This window comes from Clytia hemisphaerica, unplaced genomic scaffold (genome assembly GCF_902728285.1).
Source record: "Clytia hemisphaerica strain Z4C2 unplaced genomic scaffold, Clytia hemisphaerica genome assembly, whole genome shotgun sequence".
Lineage (NCBI taxonomy): Eukaryota > Metazoa > Cnidaria > Hydrozoa > Leptothecata > Clytiidae > Clytia > Clytia hemisphaerica.
The window spans coordinates 114,562-140,527 of record NW_027103582.1 but is presented as its reverse complement, the minus strand read 5'-3'; the positions used below and the strand labels follow the sequence as shown (position 1 = coordinate 140,527).

General features: G+C 36.3%; 2 protein-coding genes across 2 annotated transcripts in view; both read left to right on the top strand.

Moving 5' to 3' along the window:
* Nucleotides 1-20,927, top strand: part of LOC136801282 (protein GDAP2 homolog) — a 42,039-nt gene extending 21,112 nt beyond the window's left edge. Inside the window, exon 15 of the mRNA XM_067057909.1 lies at nucleotides 20,090-20,927. Within this exon, the coding sequence (XP_066914010.1) occupies nucleotides 20,090-20,164 (75 nt within the window). The 3' untranslated portion in view covers nucleotides 20,165-20,927. The remainder of the gene's footprint in view (nucleotides 1-20,089) is intronic.
* Nucleotides 20,928-22,657: 1,730 nt separating this feature from the next.
* On the top strand, nucleotides 22,658-25,144 carry LOC136801283 (terminal nucleotidyltransferase 5A-like). The gene has a single exon (XM_067057910.1). It carries the CDS (start codon nucleotides 22,832-22,834, stop codon nucleotides 24,020-24,022), a length of 1,191 nt encoding a protein of 396 aa, XP_066914011.1. The 5' UTR covers nucleotides 22,658-22,831; the 3' UTR covers nucleotides 24,023-25,144.
* Nucleotides 25,145-25,966: the final 822 nt, after the last annotated feature.

Genomic DNA, 25,966 nt, shown 5'->3' with positions numbered 1-25,966 from the left:
ACTGTTTGTACCATAATTGTGTTATTATATTATCATGATATTATATTCTGTACATAAGATTAATATACCCTTATCTCTAAATTATATCTGAAGCGGCGTGTGTCTTTGACCGCATTCTATTTGTCCAACTGTCGTCAAAAATATTCAACTCCATTAATTTCACCATTCATTTTCAACACCTATAAACCTTGGCTTATACAATGAACTCCTGCCAATGAAAATTTTCTAGTCACTTTAAACGACACTTATATAAAATTCTAATTTGGCCCAAAATTGGCGTAATTCACCGTATCACGGCACAAAAGAAATTACAAGCACTCGATTCGCCGGGTCGACGACCAGTTTCATAGTTAAGTAAAACATTGAGTTTGCCTAGCAAAAAGAAAGTGAAGTACTCGTGTCTCCCATGACCTCTTCCGGTAGCCACTTATCTTAAATTGCAGCTTCAAGCAGCCTAAGTACTTTTTACGGAGCGGTTGTGTGTCACTAGGTATTTACTTTAATCCCATTTTAATTTATTGTAGTCCACCCTTATCCCTCTTTGGTCTGCTCTTGTATCAAACTGAAAGTCCGACATCAGAGAGGATTCCTTGTCCTTTTTTTGACCAGCTTAGATTACCCGCGGTAAAAGTAGCAATGTGCCAATAAAACTGAGCGATTAACATCAAATCTACCTTAAGATTCCAGGGGGTTTATGTTGGTAGATTTGTGACCCATGTCAGTTCAGTTGACCCCCCTGAAGAAGATTATTCTTACTGGATTTCTTTGAAAAAGGCACTCAAGCACAGGGCTTTAGATCAAATCACCCGTTTTTTTTTTCAAGCAGGAAGGGAAAGCACAGAAATCATAATTCCCGACCCACAGTATGTGCCGCCCTTAAGGGTAGGTTTTTGATAAGACTCGAGATGCTTAGTAAGTGCTTTTTGATGGACTGTACTATTGGTTGGATGCAACGCAAGAATGTGTTAACTTAAGGGGGCCTGATTTTTTTTCTTGTTTTGGGGGCTACTTTTTTCAAAAAAATGCTAAAGGCTAACCTTAATAGGCGACTATGTTTTGATTAATTGAACTGGGTGAACTAATATTTTAAATAATTTTAATTTTCAATAATTGTGGTAATTAATGTTTCCTACAATAGGAAAAACTTTATTTCATTTAAATGACCTTGTTGATAGTTTTGTTTAAGAACATCCAAGCAAATTATTTTTTACTTTCCGTTTCTTGGAAGTGGAGGCTACATTCCTAAAATTTAGCTTGGGGCTATTCCCCCCGTGAAAAATAATGGGGGCTGGATCTCTCTGCATACTATGGAAAAATACATGATAATAAAGTACACTGAAAGGGTCAGAAACGTTCGATAATGTAATGCGCTAGATGGATAGTATTTGCACTTCTTACTGTTTGCATTGTTTGTTACGTTTGTCAATTTTTTTGGTGGCACATCTCTTCGTTTAAAAATCGATTGTAGCAATTTATCAACAGTCGTTAGACTTAGCAGGTTTATTATCGAGCCTTGAATTTGCTTGCTTTTTTTTTTTTTTTTTTTTTTTTTTTTTATCTATAGTATATGTAACACGAACAAATAGTACAAAACTAAGGGTTCCTAACCTCCCGCAAAAGGACCACCAGATCATACCGCCAGGAGGAAGGAACCCAAACTAAGCTAACAATAAATTAATAAATCAATTGATAAATGCATGGAAAAAAAAAAAACTTACTACAGAGGATAAATACTAACAAAAAATAAAAAACAAAAACAAAAAGAGCTTGGAGAGCAGTTAGAGTAAAAGACTAAAATAACGGTCCCCCAAAACGGCTTGTATCACAGATAAATTTTATTGTTATACTCAATATATCGTGATTTTGGACAATGCTAAAATCGGGGTCGCCATAAAGAAGTATTCTACACAATGTTTTGGGATTAAATGGAAACAAGGTTATGTCAAGTTGAAGAAGGCTGTCAAACATCACAAGTCTGTCATTAGAGTAATCAGAGCAATGCATCAAAAAATGCTGTGTTGTTTCTACTGAATTTTGTCGACAGTTACAGAAGGGGTCAACTGTGTCTGCAAAATTATGCCTGAACTTATGCTCACGAAGATGACTGAAACCAACCCTTAATCGGTTAAGGAGAACAACACCATCGTTGTCACTAGCTCTGAAAATTGAGTTAGCACTGGGTCTGAGAAATCGGAGAATTGCTTGCTTGAAAGACTTAATAGTGGGAAGATTTCGTATATGATCTCCGAGGTTATTCCATTCATTTATGCAAAAAGGAAAGAAAGAGGCACGATAACGCTCGGTTCTACAGAAAGGTGCCTCGAGTGGTGGTTTTATCCTCCGCCTTTGCTTGCTTCATCCTAAAGAATTGTTAGAACTTGAAAATGTTCAAATATCGCAACAAGTCTTACGTGACCCCAAAGGATATCAGTAAAAATGACTTTCTATCATTACATCATCCATCTATACAAAAATTTTCTGATTGGAAGGATGGTGTCAGCAATCTTTGTGTTTTAGTAAGGAAGAAAGAAAGAAGAAAAATATATTTGCGAGGACTTTGAAAATTCCCTAACAGCTCGATGTTTGCGAGGCAAATTCTTTTTGTGTTGCTGATGATTTTCTTTCACTTTCAAACTTCCACTATTCTACGCTCTCTACGTTGGAGAGTATTCTCGGACCAAATAAGGAATTCGAAACACTCCTCCGCCTGTGTGTTAAGGAGAATGCATCTCTTAACAAGATGATTTTGGCGACAAAGTTGTCTTTCTTTTGTAGCTAATGAAATACCACAGTAAATTTGATGAGGGTATCTTCATATGTTATCTCTTTACGATAAGGATCTCAAGTCCAACATAATCTACTTCTGTGTTTTAAAACCCATTCCAGGGTGTCCTTACCTGACCAGCTGAATGCTCAAATTACCCCCGGTAAAAGTAGTAACATGCCAATAAAACTGGGTGATCAACATCATATCTACCTTAAGATTCCAGGGGGTTTACGTTGGTAGATTTGTGACCCATGTCAGTTCAGTTGAACCCCCTGAAGGAGATAATTCTTACTGGATTTCCTTGAAAAAGGCACTTAAGCACAGGGCTTTAGACCCTTTAAACTTGACAAGAGCTGTTATATATCCCGTTATTCTATTACAATAATCCTGACATTCATTAACATAATCCCTTGTGGGATTTTTCTGGGTTTAAAGCGCCTTTAATAATTTGATTTTTTGTTCTGAATGACTGATTACAATAAAGCTTCTACGGTATAAAAGCCGAATTTCCAACCCCGAACTCATTTCCCGTGGGTGGGTAACTCGGTCGGTAGTACGCTCGCTTTGCAATCCAAATGTTGTTCTTTTCTCCACCAACTGAGCGAATGATTAGCTTAAATTGAGTAGTATGATCTGGGTGGGGTGTTACTGGGAGCTAAAAGAGTAGAATAGAAAATCAGAAGACTCCCTCAATTCCGGCTCCGTCGACACCGTTCAAATGTTGAAATATGGAATTCAGCCTTTAAAATATTGCTTCATGGCTTGGCAGCAGGTTTTAGGTGCCCCCTAAGAATTCAGGTGACCCCTAAGATTTAAGTAACCCCTGGTTGGCAAATATTTTAGGTGACCCCTAAGCCAATGACACGTCAAATTTTTTCGAAAATCCTTTTCAAACAATCAAACTTAAATACAACAGTTAGTTTAGCTTATTGCTAAATAAAATAAATGCCCTAAGAAATAAGAGATCAGTTAAGTACTGAAGGTTCATGCCAGATTATCAAGGTTTTGTAATCCAGGGTGCAAATCCCTTGCCAGACAGTGCAGATCAGTGCCGTAGGAAGCATTTTCATATTAGGGGGGCTGAAGTTTAGTCACACCGCGAGGGCCAACCATGGTTTGGCCCGAGGGGGGAAATTTTGAAAATTTGAGCTCTAGATTGCTCGAAAATGCACTCAAAACATGCACTTATAAGACAATTATGACAAATTAAAAAAGAAAAACTTTGCATTTTGTAAAATAACCATTCTTGAAAAAGTTATTGGGGGCATAGCCTCCCTTGCCCCCTCCCCCAGTTGCTACGGCACTGCAGATAATATCACCAAACATAGAATCTAGCCCCCAGGTCTATCTGAAAAAAATTAGGTGACCCCTAACATGGTTAGCCTCCCCTAGCCACAGGCTAAAATCAGGTACCAATCGCTGCTTGACCTTTTAGCCCCCCCCCCTCAGGCCAGGGGGGGGGGTTCCAGCCATGTGCTTTGTAGTAGAAAGTAAAACCTCTAAATTTCACAGGCTACATGTCTTCCAGAGATTTGGAGGGTGTCTGCTCTAGAACAATAGAACAATGTAATTTCAACGTGAGCAACGTGCGAGCATTTGAGACGGCTTCCGATTTTTGAGAAAAGATTTTTTCCGGCTGAAAATGCCGGAAATATGCCGGAAATCGCCGTTTTTCTGTATCTTCATTGGACTTTTTCCATATAATTGGTTGTTTTTTCATTCAAAAAACATTATTAATAGCAATGCCCACCATCAAGCATGTTTCAATTTTCAATAAAATAGATTTTTGAAGCCGGAACTTTCTAAAAATCGCCGGAACAACCTATTTTCGCTGGAAAGACAGTATTTCTTGAATTTCTCGAGCTGTACTTTATATTTTTTATGAAATTTTGCACACTGATGCAATATGACAATACCTAAAATGTGACGGTTTTTTTTTACATTTTCTCAAATTTTCATCCTTAGTTATTTCTGATTTTTTGCAGAAAGATGCGTATTCGCAATGCTCAAAACATGGCCGAGTTCGATTTTGTTTTCCTTGTATTGCTATGTTTTTCACACACAAAAACATTATTCATAACAATGCTCACCATCAAGCATGATTCAATTGTCAATAAAACTGATTTTTGCGACCAGAACTTCCTATTTATTTTTTCCCAAAACCTTTCCCTCTCCCCCCATCAACAATCAATGATGAATTTATTGCGTTGTGTATTTTCGCTAAACGCTATATTTTCTGACTGATTTTTTTCATTTTTCTTTTCGTATTGCTATCTAACTTTCATCATCAGGTAGGTCCATTCAGCATGTTGCTTGTTTTGAATTTTTTTAATTCTTTATGCCCAAACTGATGTTGACGCTTATATACTCCTAAGCTCGATAGCCCAGGGAGTACTTCCATAGTCTTATTTTGTGCACAACGAGATCCTTACCCTTAATAGTGCCAGGTACTATCTGTTTTTCAGGAAAAAAGGGGACACCTACCTATTACAACCTATTATCAAGAAAAATAGGGTACATCGCCCTAGAAAAATGTTTCGTAATACCTAGCGGTTAGTTAATTTCACTTCAACAAAATGTGGAACAGGTCAAAGTCTTGATTTATCAAAATTAGAAATTCAGGAAATTACTGAATATATTTCTGTTCGATAAAATCCGATTATTTTCGAAACTTTATTTTAGATATTTAGGAAAATTTCTGCTCTGATCTGCCATAATTGGGAAATCCTTGCCAAATTTACCCACCTAAATCCCAAATTTAGTACTAGGTATCAGCTTAAAACGAGAGAAATATCCTTTCTCAAACACCACCACCCGGCTAAAAGTTATCTGATATTCCGATGGTGTATTGGCGGCCGCCCACGCTAAAGCTCTGAAGGAGCGGGCCAATATCACCTATAGTAATCATCGTTTGATGTACCGCATCACAGCCGTGTCTAGCTGTCCTTACACTTTTTGCTTGACTATCGGTTGCACCCGACTGAATTTAGCATGAAAATCTCTGCTGCCTGAGAAACCTTACAGAAAAATGAAAAATGGTAACCCAAAGGTTCCAGATGTTAAAATTTTCCCGACCTTCAGAGCTATAGCGTGTCGGAAGAAAATTTCTACATCGAGTACCAGATAAGGCTAAAAGTAGAAAACATCAGAATGGTCGAGCGAAAGAAGGAAATTTTAAATGAAATGCTGTTTTTCTGAGAAGTGGGAGGAAGCAAATTGAAGCAAATATTTGACAGGTTTAATTCAAATATTTTGAAGCAAAAATGTTAATTTCGATTTCTCGTTTGTTTGTCTAGCTTTGACTTTTTTTCTTACCATATCAATATTATTTTCTTGCTGATGTTGTTTACTCTTTATAGAAGTTTTTTTCGCCCGTTTTGAAACTCTTTATTGAAAGTAAAACAACGATGGAAAAAATTTACAATTTTCAGAAAAATTCTATAACATTGCAGATTACTTAACTGATCTCCTCGCTTCAGCCAATACCCTGTCTTACTCTATGTCTTATTTTCGTCCAAGGAGAACTTGTTTATGTTGGACTCACAGATTTCATATTCCTTTACACACTTGATAGGTTACCTGCCCACAAATTTCCCGTCGAATTATGTTTTAGTTTTCGACTCAGTTTTCGACTGGTCCACCATGAATTTCAAAGCATTCGAATCGCACTATTGACGACCAGAATTGAAACTAAGATAGCGGACTAATCAAATTAAAAGCTCTCTCCGCTTCCTTCTATACACCCCTGTGTCACAGACCCGCTGGGACTCAAGCCCCACTGGAAAATTAAGAAAAAAATTCTTCCCCGCTGGGAAATACCCTTGAATTTCAGCTCCACTGGGAAATTGACTTTGATTTCATCCCCATTCGAAATTACCATCCCCACTGGGTTTTTCAACCTTGGAACAATAGAATTTTTATCCTCATTAGGATTTCACTAGGAATTTTTATCCCCACTGAGGAAGAAAGTTCCACCGGGGCTGTGAGACACGGGTGTTTTTATATGGAAAGCCCGATCCAGTTAAGTAGTAAGAGATCAGTGTTGGTCACAAAGCTGTGAAAGTTGTTCACAATCTGAAATATCAGTGAGGCATTTTCAAATAAACGGGTTTCCTTCGAGGGAATTCCTTCATTCTATAACAATCAATTTGGCAATTCCTAACAAAAATGACTCTCTGAATGTCATCTTAAAAACTAGATATGAAATTGACCAGTGAAAATTTGACGCGCAAAATGTTTTTTCTGGGTCGGATAAGATTCAAGATTGTATGCCCCGAAAGCAAAAATTGCTCGACTATATCCGATGCATTGCCTCATTCAAAACGTTTCACTTTTTCAAGCCTAGATAGCGAGCACCTCACTAAAAACCGGGATTTTTCATCTCGTTTCTTGGTTTATTGCGTAGAAAAAACGCGTGTGACGTCTGGTATAGGCTAAATCCTGGGTGACATTGTAGTTTTTATTCTAAATTGTTGGTCGGACCCTTTGTAACAACATTACAAACAATCAAGGTTTAAATGATTTCGTCAATTCCCTACATGGATGTTGTTTGTGCGCATGATCAGTAGTTCATTGACAACTGATTCCTTTAAACACATCCTAGAAGCTTTCAATTTATCACTGATTAACAGTAGCGTAGTGGCTCCCAGCGGCCGATTTTTTTTTGGGGGGGCGCAGAAATACAAAGGGCTTAAAAAGACGCCTCTGATTACTAATTACGGCGCCCCTTTGCTTTTTTTACACCTTATAATTGAGTTTTCGGTACCCCAAAATTTTCGTGCTCGCTTCGCTCGCGTAATTTCATCAACATATTTTCTTTTCATAGGGGGCACCAAATTTAAACTTTTCTAAAAATGCCTCTCCAGTTTGCCGAAATTTTAGTCGTGCCACCACGCTACTGCTGATTAAGTTTGCATGAAGATTTGGTAAGAGTCCAATAATGGAAAAGGTATTGGTGAATTTTCGAGTTTGAGGGTATGGCGTCCAGTATTTGGCCCCAAATATGTCGGTGAAACTCGAAAACACTCAATCTGTAGGAAGAGAAATTTTACAGATTTTTTTTTGCTTTTAAAACTTCAACATCTCTATCTAATTTTATTAGTATCGCTTGTTTTTAATTTTTTAACATCGACAATATTTTTAAGTTCCTTACAGACAGTTACCTTTTTTCATGGCCCCCAATATGTAGGTCAGGAATGTTTGCGATTTCTCTACATGTATCTGAGACGCAGATTTATTCCTATTAAATTTTAACATGTAATTGAAGTTTTGCCTACAATGTCATTTGAGCTTTATTTTAAACATCCTTCTTCTTAAAGACTTTAAAAAACCCGGGGGGTGTACTTAGGCAAAAATGGGTGCTGGGGTATGTGCGGACGGTCGATCTTTTCACCTTCAAAAGTCTCTCTTAGGGTTGCAAAAATCAGAAAGTCTTAAATTAGTCTCTAATGGTTGTTTTGGTTGGTTGTGAAAATGTCTCTCTAGGGTCAGTTCTCGGAGGTCCAGTCCGCATATAACCCTCATCCGCCAGCCCTAGTGCCCCTCCTGTGTTACCAAGAAATTGTTTTAATGGATCTTTACTATATGGGAGTTCAACAAACCCTCTATGGACCAGGACAAAAATCTAATGGCTCGGTATGCTTCACATTTTAGTACATTAATGAAATAATATTAACATAATAACAAAACGAGGCTGCTGACTGGCTGGTAATCCATCCAAAATGAACGAACATTTTCGTAAGAAGTTTCCAACCTACTATCGAGTATTGATTCTATTGGCTGTCATGATGGTAGTACGTCATTTCTACTTCGGGAACGTTGAACCTTTGAAGAACCTTGCTATCAGAATCGGTGTGGTGAGCTCATTGTTCTCAATGGTGTTCTGGTTCTTCATATTCGTCTCTTGGTACGAAAAAGAACATAATGATTGACCTTGTCAACTCTGGATGAAATCACTTTGAGATGGACCTTTCTGCGTTTGTTATTTACTTTTTTTGGATCACAGACAGTTTTTTACAACCTCCTCATCGCTGTATGGAATCGCTTTGGAGATGGACTTTTTATTTTGATCTGCATCCTTCTCCACAGACAATTATTATCAATCACATTTATTGCACATCTTTGGGCATGGGTGACAAATACTTCGAAGGTCAACTAACTGTATCCATCCAGTATCCAGATGAACTTCAGAACCAGGGGACCAAAAAGGTTTATGAATTTTAACAGATCTTTTTCTCGTCTTTTGCAAGTTTAAAATCCCTGCCGTTTTTATCTTCGTGGATTTTTTTTTGTCAAAACCACATGTTGGATAATTCGTTATGTCAACATTTTTCTACACGAGTATCTAACCCTCGGCATTTTTCACGCACCACTCATTTTTTCTAAATTGTACGCGTCACGTATTTTTAAAGTGTTTGATTTGGAATAATTTGTAGATATATATTTTAGTACTGAGTAGGAAATATTATCGAAATAATGTACCGTAATTAGCGTTTTTGTTGAATTAAGATTTTGGAAAAGGCCAGAATTGACAATACTTTTGGATGTCACCGCCACCGACCTTAGTACAGTAGAGTTTTCATAATTCGAACCTCTACAACTCGAATGTCTCTATCAAATCTTCGTTCTGCGTGAGTGTTGGAGTAAAAAAAACTCAATTGTAGTGTATTTAAACCATTGCGCGATTTTTTTTAAATCAGCAATTTTTCTTATTGTATGAGATTTTAAAGTAACATCCTGAGGATTTTGTCAATATGCTATCTTGCTTATATTAGGGGATAAAGGCTTTAAGCCGGATCTGTAAGACATTTCTAAAGCTGAGGTTGAGGTTGGGCTTAAAACTGTCCTTATACACGTTTTTTTTTATAAGGAACATGTTTATAAGGAACTCGAGGCTGAAAATGGTTCAAAAAATAAGGAATTGTTAAGGAACTGCTCAGGCTGAGAATAAGTGGATTTGAAAGTAATGTACCTTATTGGGACTAATTTGACCAAATTTTGATCTTTCAAGGGGCAAAAAGTTCAAAATTTCCTATGTAGTAAGGAACTCGATAAGGAACTTTGAGACTGAAATTCTCTGTAAAAATAAGGAACTCCAGGCTCAGAGCAAAGTTAAGGTTCCTTATAAAAAAAAACGTGTATCTTGGAGTCTCGTGCTGCTAAATAGTAGTATTTTTTTGGCAAGATAAGTGGGAGGGCAGGAAGGGTTTGGTTCCTTTGTAAACATGCTCTCAAATTTTAAGAATTGTTTCGATCAAAGTCTCCCTTTTTCGTCCTTTTTCGTCCTTTTTGAAGGATGTAATGAAATGTAATACATGACCACAAATGAAGGTCACATTGTAGGATGTCCTTCTCAAAAGAAACGCTTCTTTCGACTTCTCTGGATTACCTCAAAGAATTCTGACGTCAGCTGAAATCTTCAATTTCTCTTGTCTTCGTTTTCATTACGAATCTTCCCTCCTTCCGAAATATTCATTATTTATGCTGCCCTTGTGACGTCACTGAATAGTAATATAAGATTTTTTAAAAGGGTCCTGAGGCACATTAAGCCCCTTTATTTATGTTACTGATTTGTGAAAAATATTTTAATCGATTTGAGGGAGATGTGATATTGAAAATTTTGAATTCTAGTTATCCCCTTTCGTTTGCTTTTGTCTCCAAGTTTTTTCCTGTTTCTTCACTTTATAGGGAATTATTTTCATTCCTAATTTATCCTGATTACTCATCTTTGTAGGATGTAAGTCGAAATTGAATTTGTCTTCTCTTTACTTTAACTTTTCCTTTTACCCTTTCTCGTTTTCCAATCTCCGGTTCGTTCGTTCGTTCGTTCGTTCGTTCGTTCGTTCGTTCGTTCGTTCGTTCGTTCGTTCGTTCGTTCGTTCGTTCGTTCGTTCGTTCGTTCGTTCGTTCGTTCGTTCGTTCGTTCGTTCGTTCGTTCGTTCGTTCGTTCGTTCGTTCGTTCGTTCGTTCGTTCGTTCGTTCGTTCGTTCGTTCGTTCGTTCGTTCGTTCGTTCGTTCGTTCGTTCGTTCGTTCGTTCGTTCGTTCGTTCGTTCGTTCCATTTTTTCATTCTCGGTTTGACGGTTACAGTATTTGGTAAACACCCCTGCTTTTTCACAACCACCTTTAAAGCATCTCAAATATAGGAATTTCATAAGAAACGATCAAAAGTAACAATTTTCATTTCTGTATTAGTTGTAGGTCAACAAACCAACGCTAATATAGAAATATTCTTTCATAACTTGGCGAGAAAATTCTCGCGAAAAAATGAAGAAGAAAAAAAACATCCTTCGCCCACGTTCTATATTCTCTATTTTTGATGATCACTTCTTCTTATTCTCGTCTCGTTTGTATCAACAAAAGAAAATATGAAAAACGTTTTTCGTTCATTTGACAAATATAAGAACAAAAGCGAGGGATATTTGCAGATGGTCGCACACTCTTTTGTGACATCACTCGGGCGTAGGGTTCGTTCTATTGCTTTTCGTTATTCGGATTTCGCAACTTGCTCCCGTTCTTTCCCGTTCTTTTTTCGCTTTTCACTTTTTCGCTTTCCTGGGAATGGTTTCCACTCACTCAGATTATAGTAATTTATTCGCACATAAATTATACCTGGCTGTGAATAAATTAGGATAATTTATGCTCTTGTGTGAGGGAAATATTCCAAATGGTCTTTCTATGAGAAGAAATTTCTTATTTCTGCTCTTTCAGGGTTTTCTCGGGTAAAAGTAAGTAAGTAAGTTTGCGACCGCAGTCGGAGCATCGGAGGCGACCCGAAGACTCCTCTTTCGATAGCTATCTACCCGAAGGTAGGGGAGGGCGCCACTCTTTCTCCCTGGATTTTTCCGATTACCCTTGATCCTTCTCTTAATTACTGAACATCAAGCAGAGCGGTATCAAGTACTATTTTGAGAATCTTTGGTATGACCCGGCTGGGGGTTGAACTCACAACCTTGCGAACCGTAGACGAATGCTCTACCACTGCACCATGGTTCGCTTCTCGGGTAAAAACTTTAAATGTTCTTTATCTCTTCTACTCAAACGAAATCCAGTAGCCTCAGCTGAGGATGTTTATTCGGGAAATCGAGATGAAACGTTAACAGAAGAAGAAGTAAGCTTGCGAAAGATTATATTCAACATTTCCAAAGATTGTAAATCCGATGATGTTAGGATTAGGATGATGATCCGATTGTGACAGGTGTGCTTCTTTCACTAACAAAGTACTCCATAGAAGAAACTTTACTTTTTGTATTGCTGTCACCGTTCAAAATCTCTTTTGAATAACGTGCAAATCTGGCATGACAAAAGTGGCTTAGAGAAGTGACAATAACATGGGAATGGCTTTTCGAAAAACTTCTGCACTACCCCTTGAGTTTGTATGCCAGTGTTACTTTTTGGGGACTATTACTGTAGTCATCTTAGTGTAAATCTGGTCAATTCAAGCTGAATTGGAGAGAACGACCTCCAGCCCTCCCTAAATTCTAAAACCCTTTAATAATCTTTAGATTTCAGAAATCGTTCTCATCCAACTTTCCTCAAATTACAGTATGAACACCCCTTCCTGGTACCGAAACAATGCCTCATCTTTCTGTTGACTACTTAAATATAAAGAACATAATCAGTTGGTATAAAGGTGCAAAGGTATACAAACCACCATAATATCTCTTATAGCTGTGTATGAATGGAAGTAAGAAGGAGTGCATCTTATTTCCATAAAAGACTAAAAATCAGTCTAAAAAAGTCTCTCTCGCAGGTGCTCAGCATCTTATTTTAGAAATGTTGAGCTTGTTGGTCAGGAAGTGAAGAGTTATATAGTGACAGCATCTCGTTTATCCGCACCTTATGTAAGAACTGATTAGCCACAACTCCATGTTGTTTTGTTCCAAAAGAGATACACAACACAAATACCTCTACTTTGCAAAACGGTTTTATCCGGGGACAGGAAGTTACTACTGGTACAGCTGTAAATCATTTTGTTTTTAGAATTGAACAGAATTGAATGTCGTCCAATACAACACTTTCTGTTATGGGCTTATACTCTAAAAGGGTACACCGGAAAACGGTTTGGCACATCCAGCCCTTAAAACCTGTTTCTAAATGTAAACTTTGAATCTAATATAGGACTTTTTTTATTTTGTCACATTTCTCAATTTCCACACTAACTAGAGTTTAACAAATTTCTCTCTCCCTAAAATGCTTCTGACACGAATTGAAACTTTTGCCCTTTGAAATTTTCTAGAATTTGAGGAAGTTTCTATTCCTATTTATTCAACTCGACAGAAGAAATGTCTCAGGAAAGTTCTGATTTCCATGAGTAGATGTTAAGCTGCTTTGCCTTTGCTTGGAGATCGTTTTAAGCAAACTTCTGCTAATTGACAAACCACTTAAATAAAAAACCTGGCAAACAGCCAAAACATGCATTTGGAGAGGTTATTAGACATGTTCATTTCTGCATTTAAATAACGAGGCTTAGATAGGTTTTGAAGGAGGAAGTCGAGCTCAATTTAATGATGACTGCTTTTGATGATTTTCACTCAGTAATAAATAGAACGTTCATCTAAAGATACTTAATTAAAAATGAAGGGTGTGTGAGAAGCTTTTTGATGATATTCACAGTTTTATCAGAATGACGAGTTGATAAAGATTCAGGGCAGAAATCTTCTCCGTAAATTACTATATTGTAAGAAAAGATGAAAAATAGAAGTTGTTGGATCAACGTCTCCATGCGTATGTAATCACTTTAAAAACAGTAGCATCAATATAATTTCCTTGCCAAACATACGGAATATTGAGATAGACACAGCATAAGTAGTCATATCCTTTGTTTCCATTCAACCTGTTCCTGTATTTAGCATCCAAAAATTCTGTCTGTCTCTTCGAGGATTTTTCTGCACACTCACTAATGCGACTATAAGCTCATTGTCATATGACATCAACAACATATTTCTAAGCTTTACTTTCAAAACAAGAACCTTTTTTGACAACCGTGGCTCGAATTCTCGTCCTGACCTAAACTACTGCATGTTTCAAGATAAAAAGCATAGTTAGTGGGTAATTTGTCATTTTCTTTTGTGATGTTTTGATGCATGCAAGCAACATTGTCCAAAAACTTTCTGTCACAAAGCCTTATAGTGAATGTCTCAAGATGAAAATTTTGGGTTCGTTCGATTCAACTTACAAAAAGTATCATCATCATCATCATCATCATCATCATCATCATCATCATCTGTTTTACTGACATCATCTGCTAAGCATTCAATATTTTGCTCCTATCTGGGTGGTGGATAAGGAAATTTACTAGTAGTATGCTGAGACAGGAATTCTTTTCATTCTTTGTTGATGCAAATCATTGTCAACCTCACGTGAATCATTTGTGATTTTTTTTTGCTGACTTTCACTTCCACCGTGAAACAGGTCCATTCAGCATTATGAAGCAGCATGTGTCATCAAAAAGTTCCTTGATTCGTCGATTGTCTTTGCTTTCCCATCCTTACTGTAGCACACTGGTCACTTTTTTGGCCGTGAAATTCTAGTTGTAAGCTTCAACTTCTTTTTGCATTTGCATCATCACAATTTTGATTATGTTTCGATTAATATGGACATGTGCAAAATTAACAGCGCTGACATTCGCTAAAGCCCGGTCATTTAACATTATGAGTTGATCACACCACGCTGATGTTGTATTTGTTCCAGGCCGACTAATTCCTTAAACTGAAATATTATTGGTTATCCTACAAACAATCTTTTTGCATTTTCTATCATTTATATCCTTTCATGCAGATGTGTCAATCACATTGCCATTGAAACATTGCCCCTCAAATAAAAGCTGAACTACGCGTCGGGAAATCTGAAATTCCCCGTAGGTCAAATTCAGTGGAAAATATTTGCAGACATCCAATGGCAATGACAGAAATTTGACGAGAAAAAAATCAATTTAGTATCCTCGATTGTTATCGAAAAGAAGAGATCAGTGGAACATTTCAGTGCGTGGGACATAGTGATTACCATTCAAAATGGCTTCATAATTACAGTCATTACCAAGTTATCGAGTACGTCCGTTTTTATGGTTTCCCTTATTTCCTTATCAAGTGACTGAAACTGCTTCTTTAGAGCACGACGAGGCTAGCCTTTGCAAAATCTCCATTATGTTTTACTCAGTGGGAAATTATTAACAGAACATATTAAGCAATGAGTCCATTAATTCTTGTTTGGGGTGCTGTGGACCGAATTCTAAGCTTGATAGCTGGAGGGATAAAGGGACAAAGAGACAGGTCTTGAAAGCTGCTGGCATCCCCTAACGGATCTGTGCTCTTTTTAGATGTATTACTGTACCTGTGGTTTTGATATATATCTGCTATTCAGACTAAGGGCTTTGTTGGTGGTTGCCAAGTTTCTCAACAAGGCTTGATGGTTTTAGAAAAATTTAGCAATTTGCGAGCAAGAGTTTGATGTTCATGCCATTTCTGAAAAAAGCCTTCCTAATTTCCCTGACTTCCTCATTCAATGAAACTGCTAATCGTTTTTCATTCATCTTGTAAACAAAATACCCATCTTCCTTGTTTTTTTCGATCGATTCTTCTTCTCACGAAATCTGTGTCTTCTTCCTTATCATCATCTTCAACCGTCAAATTCTCTGAACGTGGGCGTACCATTCGGATATCTTCATTTTTATGTTAATTTCCTATTTAATTTTAAGGTCAGTAAAAATTTTTAATAAAGGTTTAGTAAAGTTTTTATTATTAGTCCGGGGTTATTTAGGCAAAGAGGAGTGAAAAGAAGAGTAAGAAAGTAAGAAAGATTTTCGAAATTATTTTTTTGAAAATCGAAGAAATTTTTGTGAAAAAGTCTCTCTAAGAGTAAGGGTTGGCCGGCACGCACATACCCATCATCCCTCAACCCTCCGGGTCAATAAATGAGGGGACATGAAGAGGCCCATTTTTCTTTCGATAGGTCATCATTTTGTTTTCACATTTTGAAATCATTGCACTTTCAAATTGCTAGAAATGATGGCATTGCATTTTCTCAACGAAACTTTCTTTAATTTTCCTTCTTTTGGTGTCCAAGGAAGAACTATATTCCTTTCTATGAGATAATGCTCCTGATATTTTTCCCATCTTTCTTCCTCCTTCTCGATTTTTCAACATATTAAACGATTAAAACGTTTAAATGTTGTTCAATTTCTGGTTAACCTCTGAATCACTGGCAATGCGTATGTAGTTCTGCCAAACCGTAGACTAATTTCTTTTGGAATTTCATTGTTGGATGGAGAGTTTGTTTACTTTTTGTTGATATTGGTTTTTGTTTTGATCGCGCCTCTTACAACACCTTAATGAGTGTGACCGCATTCCTACTTCCTCCTCAAATGTCGTGGTCAAATTTTTAATGACTTCGTTCAGGTAGCAAATCATGCTCTATTGATAATTACATTTCTAACTCGATTTAAATGACCATTTGACGGATATTAATGAGTGGCCGTTTTCAGAAAACTAATTTGAAGAAGACTTCCGCGAGCTCTTTTCGGTTTCGATGCTGTTTTACGAACTTTCATTTTGTTTTGAAAAAAGTTCCAGAAAGAATAGACCTTATCGGAGTTTTTGATTTTTCTAAAAAAGCGATGTATTGTGGGATTGTTTCGGGAGTATTACAATCGAAATCTCTTAGGAATTCCTCGAGGGAATTCTATTGTAATACCCCCGAAACAATCCCACAATGCATCGCTGTTTTAGAAAAATCAAAAACTCACGATAATGTCTATTGCTAAACCCTGATCTTCTACTTAACGACTGTTCGCTATGAAATTGCGATAGGTGGATGGAATTCAAATGCTTTCAATGCTTGATTATCGCACCTCATTTCGTTCGTTCCAAGAAATTCAATCGAAAACTTTGTCAGAGCTTCAGGCTGCTTCAACAAACTGATTTCACGAAGCCCATATTTCCTCTTCTCACTCCTCAGTAAACGTCTCTTATATAAGAAACAGTAAATTTAAGATCGCTTCTCATGTTTTTAAGTCTGAACTTCAACTAATATTTTCATTGACTGTCACAATTTGATACTTTAATACATTTTGTAGACTCATGAGACATACTCTTCGATAAGGAGTTTTCCTTCCTCCATTCAACACCATGGCTTATCGAAGCCTTTCAAAACGGACCAGACTGTAACCAAGCTACGAAGTAAAGCATGCCCACTCATCACTTAATCATCTTCATGCTTCAATTGAAAATACCCACCACAACAACTATTATCTCTACCACTCTCATAATTTCATTGAAAACTTTACATCTGTCAACCAATCGAAACTCTTTTATCACTCTCAGCGTATCTGCAGTGCACCGTTTTTGCTCATACATGATTTAAAAGTTTGTCCGATAATACCTTACCAACCACGCTCTTTGTTATTCCAATACTTCATCAAACTACATCAATCGAACTGCTGTTCGAAAAATAAAGCATTCCTTTCTTTGTTTATTTATGATGGACAAAGTGTCACATCGGATGGTATTTGGACCTATTATAGAAAATCTTCTTTTCCTTCAAACTGTCGGATGCTTGAAATTACTCTTTTAGTAGAGGGAATTGTAATTAATAAATATTAAGGAGCTCGTTCGCTGCGTGACGAAGAGATCTATTTTCCTCACCAGTAGAAAGGTCTGGATGGCAACTTTTTTCTCAGTCGTGCTGAACGATATATAATTATTATTGGAGCATGTAATCATTCAAGAAGCCCGGTTTCTACTTAGAGTGTCGCCTGAAAATTATTGTAGTTTTTTTGTTGGATTTTTCCAATTTGTCTTGAGTAAAACATTTTTTTCTTTGATAGTTTTCTGAAGATGTCATTTAAAATTGGATACTTAAGATTGTTCATTTGACTTTCTTGACGAATGATTTTTCATAAATATCCAACTTCTTGCCTGTCTTTTCAAATAACTTCAACTTCCTTCTTTTGACGTTGGCTGTTCATCCAATGGAAATCTCTGACGACATTTCATGTCTGGCTTCCTTCGTGGTTTTCTCTGATAACCAAGAAGCTGATTAAAATGAGTTTTGGATTGTCTTTATCATGCCCCGGCCCCTTACATAGAAAATTTACTGTTAGTTTTTCTCAACTTCAGTTGAGTTAGAATCTGAGAATGTGTGTGTGTCTGTCTGTCTGTGTGTGTGTGTATGTCCCAAAACTTTGGGGCAGCCTGGAGACTTTAAAAATTGTTCGATTTGGCTGAAATTTGGCACACTTGTTCCTTGGGTGAATATCTGGGGGTGTTTTTTTCATTTTTCAAAAATTTTGATTTTTGCGGCCTGGGGACGAGTTTTCGCCAAAACGAGGCTAAAACTTTGGGGCAGCCTGGAGACTTCAAAAATTGTTCGATTTGGCTGAAATTTTGCACACTTGTTCCTTGGGTGAATATCTGGGGTTGTTTTTTTCATTTTTCAAAAATTTTGATTTTTGGGGCCTGGGGACGAGTTTTTCGCCAAAACGAGGCTAAAATTTTGGGGCAGCCTGGAGACTTCAAAAATTGTTCGATCTGGCTGAAATTTTGCACACTTGTTCCTTGGGTGAATATCTGGTGGTGTTTTTTTTCATTTTTTGAAAATTTAGATTTAGATTTTTGGGGCCTGGGGACGAGTTTTTCGCCAAAACGAGGCTAAAACTTTGGGGCAGCCTGGAGACTTCAAAAATTGTTCGATTTGGCTAAAATTTTGCACACTTGTTCCTTGGGTGAATATCTGGGGGTGGTTTTTGCATTTTTCAAAAATTTAGATTTTTGGGGCCTGGGGACGAGTTTTTTGCCAAAACGAGGCTAAAGCTTTGAAGCAGCCTACAGGCCTCCAAAATGGTCGGATTTGGTTGAAATTTGGCACACTTGTTCATTGGGTAAATATCTGGGGGTCTACAATTGGGCCTATGAATAATTTGAAGCCACTGAAGTTGAGCCCAGTGCGTTGCGCACGTTCGACTATATGATAGACTGGAGTCGTTTATAATGCGTGTAATACTAATAATACCAATACTACTACTAATAATAATACGGGATTTAGTTTGTATAAACGACTGGAAGAATCCGGTGTTCCAGCCTTATAGATACAGGGGCGAGCTACGCAGAAACTTGCGTAGCGAGAAAACAATTTATCAAGCAACAACAAACTCTCAAAACGAAATCAACTCAAATGAGAAACTTTCAATACACAAATCCACACTTATTTTTTTTCTTAAGAATTATTTTGAGCAGGAAAAAATTATAATTGCAATATTGACACTTTTCTTTTGTTTCGAGTTAGTGCACAAAGGTTTCTAGACGACTAAAATTGTTCCATTCATTACTTTTTGCTTTATTTCTACTATGTATAAATTAGTCGTCTAGCTTGCTAGACTAGTTTTATGAGAGCACCAAATTTCAGCCGTAAGCCAACGAACTGACCAAGGAGAATCTGAGCTGACAAAGAAAAGGCTCTTTGATTGATTTTATCATCCCACTGAAAAGTACTGCGGATGATTTTAAGATAATAAAATCTTTCAAAAATTTCGAAGATTAAGATGAAAAAAATGAAAATTTCTTCTACAGATCAGACCAAAAATTTTAAATGCTGATTTCAAATTTGTTTTCAGATTTTTCATATCTTTCTTGGTTCATATGTTACGGGCCTCCAAATTAAGAAGTTTGTTTGACTATGTATTTGATTTGCTGTTATTTTTTCAATCCACTTTGTGGTATTTAAGTATTGATGCAGTATACGGGCTTCAAATTTCAACCAATTTAAGATTTTTGCTGACTCGTTGTATTTATTGCTCAATATATCAGGAAGGATTATAGTGTGCAAGTAGTAAAGGTTTCCAATTGCATACTTGTGGTATCTTCCACAGTATCGTGCCATTTTTCTGATATGAAATTTATCGAGTAATTCGAATTTTTGACCTTTTTCGAAATTTTGGTATCTTTTATTCCTGTCAATGTTTCCTCCTTACTCTTAGGTTCCAAATAAACGGGGGGGGTTCGAATAAACGGCGGGGTTGGAAAATTTTCTAGATTTTAATAAACGGAGGGGACCTAATTGCCGGGGTGGGTGGAAATTGTACTTCTGAAACCCAAAAATAAGGTAAAAATAGGCTAAATAGGCTATTTAGAGAAAAATAAGGGGCCTTCTCTTTGACAGCTGAAAATATTCTTAAAGATTAATAAACGGGGGGGTCCTAATAAGGTCCGGGGGGTTGGAAAATTTTCGAAAAATTAACAAGCGGATAAGAGAGAGAGAGACTAAATCGAACAAAATCTGATTTGGGTATTTCTATTTAGTTCATGTTTGCTAATATTTTTCTCATTTTCAGGAGAATGGGCCGAATTATCACACGCCAGTCACTTCTTACCATAAAACACAAAACCTTCGCGTTGATCCATCATAGAAAGTTGAAGTAAGAAGACTAACCACTTTTTCATCCAAACTTCACTAAACTCTTCAAGCCCATTGCTGGATGGTCGTCGGTGAGGAGAAGAAACAAAGTTGGTACAATTAGTCGTTCCCAGGGCTGTTATTGTGGTTGAGGTATTAATGTGTGCAAAAAATGAACAAAATTCGTAGTTCTGTTACTGTTATCATTATGTGTCTAAAGCTTAGACTGGAAAGCTGCCCCATTTTTTTTGCCTCAACTGAAAATTTATGATCCTAGTCATGGAGAAGCTTCCAACTAGAAATTTGAGGTTCCAATTTTAAAGGCAGAAATCATCAGAATCTTCAAGCAAGTTATTTTTTGTTTCTCGCCATATTTAATACCCCTCGTTTTTTATTTGCATCTCAGTGAAAACGGCTAGAAAAATGACTTTTAAGATAAATAATTTTTGTAAAAATTTGAATTTAAAATAAATTTATTTAGTTCTTTAGTATTTCTCTCCCAAGATACTAATTTTTTAATTTTTTTTTATTTTCGATTAATTTTTTATTGCGGGCACTTTTTGAAATTTATCAACAAAACCTTATTTTGAGGAGTTTGAAAAATCATGAAATAACATGCAAGGCTTTTGGCATTGTTACTCATCCTGTTGGCAGAAGTTATTTACATACATTAACATATAACTTTTTTTAACAAAAATACATTGTCACGATTTTTGAAATTTTGTAGTATAGAAAAAAATAATATTATTTGACTAAAAATCCTTTTATCATTAGATTTTCGTTCCTTTGTCCCAAATTTTCCTCTAGCATTTGGAATATTTTCACAAAATAGTGATAAAATATCTTTCAAGATATCGACCATTGCATTTCAAATATAAGGTGATAATTCGACCTCAGGATAATAAAAAATAGGAATTATCTTCCCTCCGTCCCTCAAAATCTTCGGCTTAGTGTCTTCTTAGTACATCCATGTTAAAATTCTCGTTGTAACTCAGAACTGCTTTTAAAACCCGGATTATTGAACTGTTACAAACTTTATATTATCAAAATTATGGCATAAGGTTAATCTCTCTAAATGGCTGTACTTTTGTTTGAAGGGAATTGAAAAGACTGGATAATTAGCTTTTTTCCGTTGGGCATTAAGAAGGTACTTTGTGCAACAGCTTATCTATCTGCTGTTAATAGAAATTCTTTGATAATTGGATGAAATTTCAATGGCCCCCCCAACGTTCGTCCTCCAAACTGTGAAGCCCCGAAACAAACGCCTTTCACTTTTTTAAGTACATCGTGACCATTTTCCAAGCACTACATGTCTTATTCCGGGCGATGATATTTAGCAGGAACATTAGGATATATCTGGATATTTGAAATCTAAGGACTCAGCTCCGCGCCAGCTACTTTTGTGTGCCCGCCTTGGCCTCTTAGGATCCCCAACCGAAAATTAGCCTTTCCTAAGTCGATTGTTTTATGAGAAAAATTCTTCTCAAAATCTAAATTGACAAAATTAAGAATACACGTTTTTTTTATAAGAACATCCAAACTTTTTGAAGTCTTGCTTCAGATGTTTTTAACTTTTTGATTTTCAAACCTAAAATGTTCTTAACATATTTTTACTTTCCCATTTTTTGTGTATTTTTGTCCATTTTCTTGAGAAATTGCCTGTTTTTGAGTCTGTGAAGCCTTAAAAATGTTCTTCTCTTGACTTGTTTTTAACATTTTGACCATCGAAACCTTCTGGTTCTTATATAGTTTATACTTTTGTAAAAAACGAGTAGAAGAAACATCAGCCTGAAAAAAGCTTCGTACGCAAATTATGGTTCAAAGAACTTCTACTTCCACCAAAGGGCCTTAAATTGATGATTTTGTTAACGTTTATTTTAAATGCAGCAGCAGTATTACGACCCTTGTCAACCGACGGGGGTGCTCCGCTGAGGTTCGAAAAATTGACCCTACGTGGGACTCGAAAGTTGCGAAAAAAATGATCCTGAATGGGACTGAAATTCCGAAATTTTCTCAAATTTTCCACTTTTCCCCCAAAATAGGCACCCTACGAGGGACCGCTATTTTGGTGTTTGTGCGAGCCTTCCTGGGACTAGTGGAGGTTAAAAAAGGTACCCTGACCAGCGGAGCATCCCCGTAACCCCGGATCCTCTGTCGCCTTTTCCCGTGCGGCTTCATTAGGAGACCGCGAGCGAAAAAATTATTTTCAATTTTGCTGGAGGAGAAACCATGCTTGTATTCGTTTTTAACAAATTACGTCACTTGCAGATGTCGACAAGCAAGAAAATCACCTGATTGGTTGCATCGATTATAACTTTTTCGCATAATTTATCATAATTTAAAAATGGCCTCACTCACCATATTTCGATCCAAAGTAAAAGCAAAGTACGTCTTTCGGACAGTGCGTGGTAGGGCGAATAAATTTCCAGTGAATTCCCCAGCAACGACAGGAAATTGGCCAATGAAAAGCTATATTTAAGAAGAATGAGCTCTAGTTATCTAGTTCACATTTACAAATCTAGATCGACTATAGAGAAACGATCACTTCAGCTGATTTTCTGATCACTGCAGTCAGTCTTAGTTGTTGTGGATCAAGTTTTTTTTGAATTTTTCAATTTTACATTTAAAATTCTCACATATCTTAAACTTTTTACTCATCACAAGACTTACAACAATCACCATGCACACTCTTACTTTTGAGGAAGTCTCACGACTCGATGCTGTTCTGGCAGATATCATTCAAATTCATGGTAGAGGTAATTTTCCAACGATCGAAGTGCAACCAAAAAAATTCATAAAACTCTTGATAGCAAAACTAACCGAATCGAACATTTCCATAGCAGATTACCGTGTGAATGGTGGAGCTGCTAGCCATGTTTTGAACCTGAAACAAGATGAAGACAACCAGGATAATTCGTACAATGATTTGGACCTTATCTTTAACGTGAGCATACCTTCAGATTCTTGTTTTACCCAGATTAAGGACTGCGTTTTAAATACTCTCATGGAGTTTTTTCCGGGAGAAGTTTCCAAGGAGAGGATATCGAGTTTAACCATGAAGGAAGCATATGTAAAGAAAATGGTAAAAGTCGTAAATAAACAAGATACGTGGTCCCTGATTTCATTAACTAATCAAGAAGGTTGTGATATTGAACTTAAGTTTGTCGATACCATGAAACGAAAATTTCAGTTTTCTGTTGATTCATTTCAAATTATTCTGGACTCTCTGATAAAATTCTATGACCTTCCATCTGACATAACAATGTCTGAGACATTGTTTCCAACTGTGTTGGCTGAATCGGTTTATGGAGATTTCGAAGAAGCTAGATACCACCTTTCAAATAAACTTATTGCAACCATCAGTCCTGAAGAGATCAGGGGTGGAGGTTTGTTAAAGTACTGTTATTTACTTTGCTGTGGGTTCCAACCTGCATCAGATGGCATAACTTCCATGGAAAAATACATGTGCAGTCGTTTTTTCATTGATTTTAAAGACATCCTTGTTCAGCAACATACCCTAGATGGCTATTTGAACAGCCATTGCTCACTTGAGAACAGATACAAATACTTGACAATTTTACACAGTGTCGTTGAGAACTCTACTGTTTGCTTGATGGGACATGAACGCCGGCAAACACTAAGAATGATCCAAGATATGTGTAATCAAATGATTCACCAAACGAACTATCATCAACCAATCACAGTATATTACCCTGTTCCCTCGTATGTTCAACATTCATCATACAACATTCCACATCAACGCCATTACAACATGAGACAAATGGCATCTGTCAACGAATTTTTTGTTGTGAATGGGAGACAGTGGAAGAACACTTCATCGCGCCATTCGAAATCTTTACAGTCTTGTTGATTTGCTTCTCATACCAACCTAGGGTGTTCAAGGCCTTTGGCTTAAGAACAATCTTAATTTTTTCCTTTTGGTTTTGCCCTCTTTTAAAATTAAACAGTTTATTTTCTGACCTATCTATATTTTTGTACATATAAAAAAAGAATTTTTAGTCTAAGTGTTTTGAGATATTCTGCTTGTGTTTTCAAAGTTTGTTAAATAATGTGTGCAACTAAAAATGTGAAGGTTGTTTTGTGCTTACTGGAATAGATTTGCTGCTTTTAATTGTTGATGCCTTTTTCTTAGTGCATACTACAGCATAATTATATCTGCAATTTGGAAGTGGCCATAAATAACAAATCATCAGTGCCTGTCATTAGTAATCGTGATTCTGAAAGGGGGTTAATTTTTTCCATTGCTACCTTTAATGACACATTTATTACATTTTAACTTTTTGTAGCGCTCTGTTATGCGCTTTATAGAATTTGATATTAGATAAAAACGATCTTTATTATATATTTTAAAGATTCTTTAGGAAAAAAAGAAAAAAAGGAACATTATATATATTAGAATTTCAAGTTAAGAGTAGGTCGAACTATTTGGTGGTTTCGCTAACTCTTTTATTTGGAAGGAATTTTTTATCATATGTGATATGACAATCTGAAAGTAAAGTCTTTCTTTGCAATGATAATTTGTTAAAGTGCGTCTGTCCACGTCATTCACGTTTGTCCATTTCACGTCTCAAATAGGAAAGATTTTTCTGTTTACTTTTCTAACATTTCGAAATTCGGAACAAATCCCTGACATGAAATATTACTTGACTTTCAAGGTTTTTTGTATGCTTGAAACATGTTACATCACATAGAATTAATCTTGTACTGTTTTTAACTGTATCTTTGCATAGTAAATGCTTTACATATTTTTCGTGTTCTAGAACTATTTTTTTGGTTTTATTTTAGTTTTATTTTAATACTTATTTTTTGAAAAGTTGTGACTAACACTTAAAACAAAACCCTTAAAACAGATAGCTTGATGCTATCACCATATATAAAATACATAGAAAAGTTTTATTTTAAACACCCAAAAAAATTGTAAAATGTTTTATAAAAAATGACCGAATAAAAATAAGTAAAAAATACATTTAAATCATTTATCTGTGTTCTTACTTGGTGTACACCTTCCCATACGCCTCTCTAGTTTACAGTCAGCAAATTTAACAGCATTGTTGTTTGTGTTTTCTTTTCCTCTGTCTATAAAAAGCTTTCGTTTCATTTCAATTGTTTACTTTCCTAAAATTCATGGCATATAGTATAGCGAAAAAATATTTTTAATGATTTTGTTAGTACACTTTCGGATATTTCTCTTTCAAAAGTTATTTCGATATAAAATAATTCTGGCCAGTCCAGCATTGTAAAGGAACAGGTTTCGCGTGGGTGGAAATGAATTTTTTTGATTAGAAAATCACAAAGCTAATTAATAATGTTTAATTTTAAATTTCTTATATGACTCGAGTTCTATGTTATTCTATCTTACTTCTCTGAGAGTCTGTATTTTTAAGTGGTGCAATGTCAACTTATGATGAGTATTTATTTAGATGAAAATTTTGTCATAGTGATATCTTCTTTCTCACTAAGCGAGATATCATGAATTATTTACATCTTTATTCTTCACTTTGAGAAAATTCTTCGTTTGAGGTATTGCGGTTTCGTATATTCTTCTTCTTGTATGCATGCCTTCATTTAGTTTTTTCCTTGGTCGAATCGAAATAGTTAGCTACGGTTAGCTTTCGTCAATACGTTTTTCAAAGCTCTAAGTGCATTTTGAAAGAAGAGCAACCGAGCCTTTAAATTCGAAAGAGCTTAAAACTTCCTAGTGCAGGAAATAAGGCCATAAATAACCCATCACTAAATGGGACTAAGGAAGCCATGGCTTACACAATGACACCCCTGTCTCACAGCCCCGGTGGGA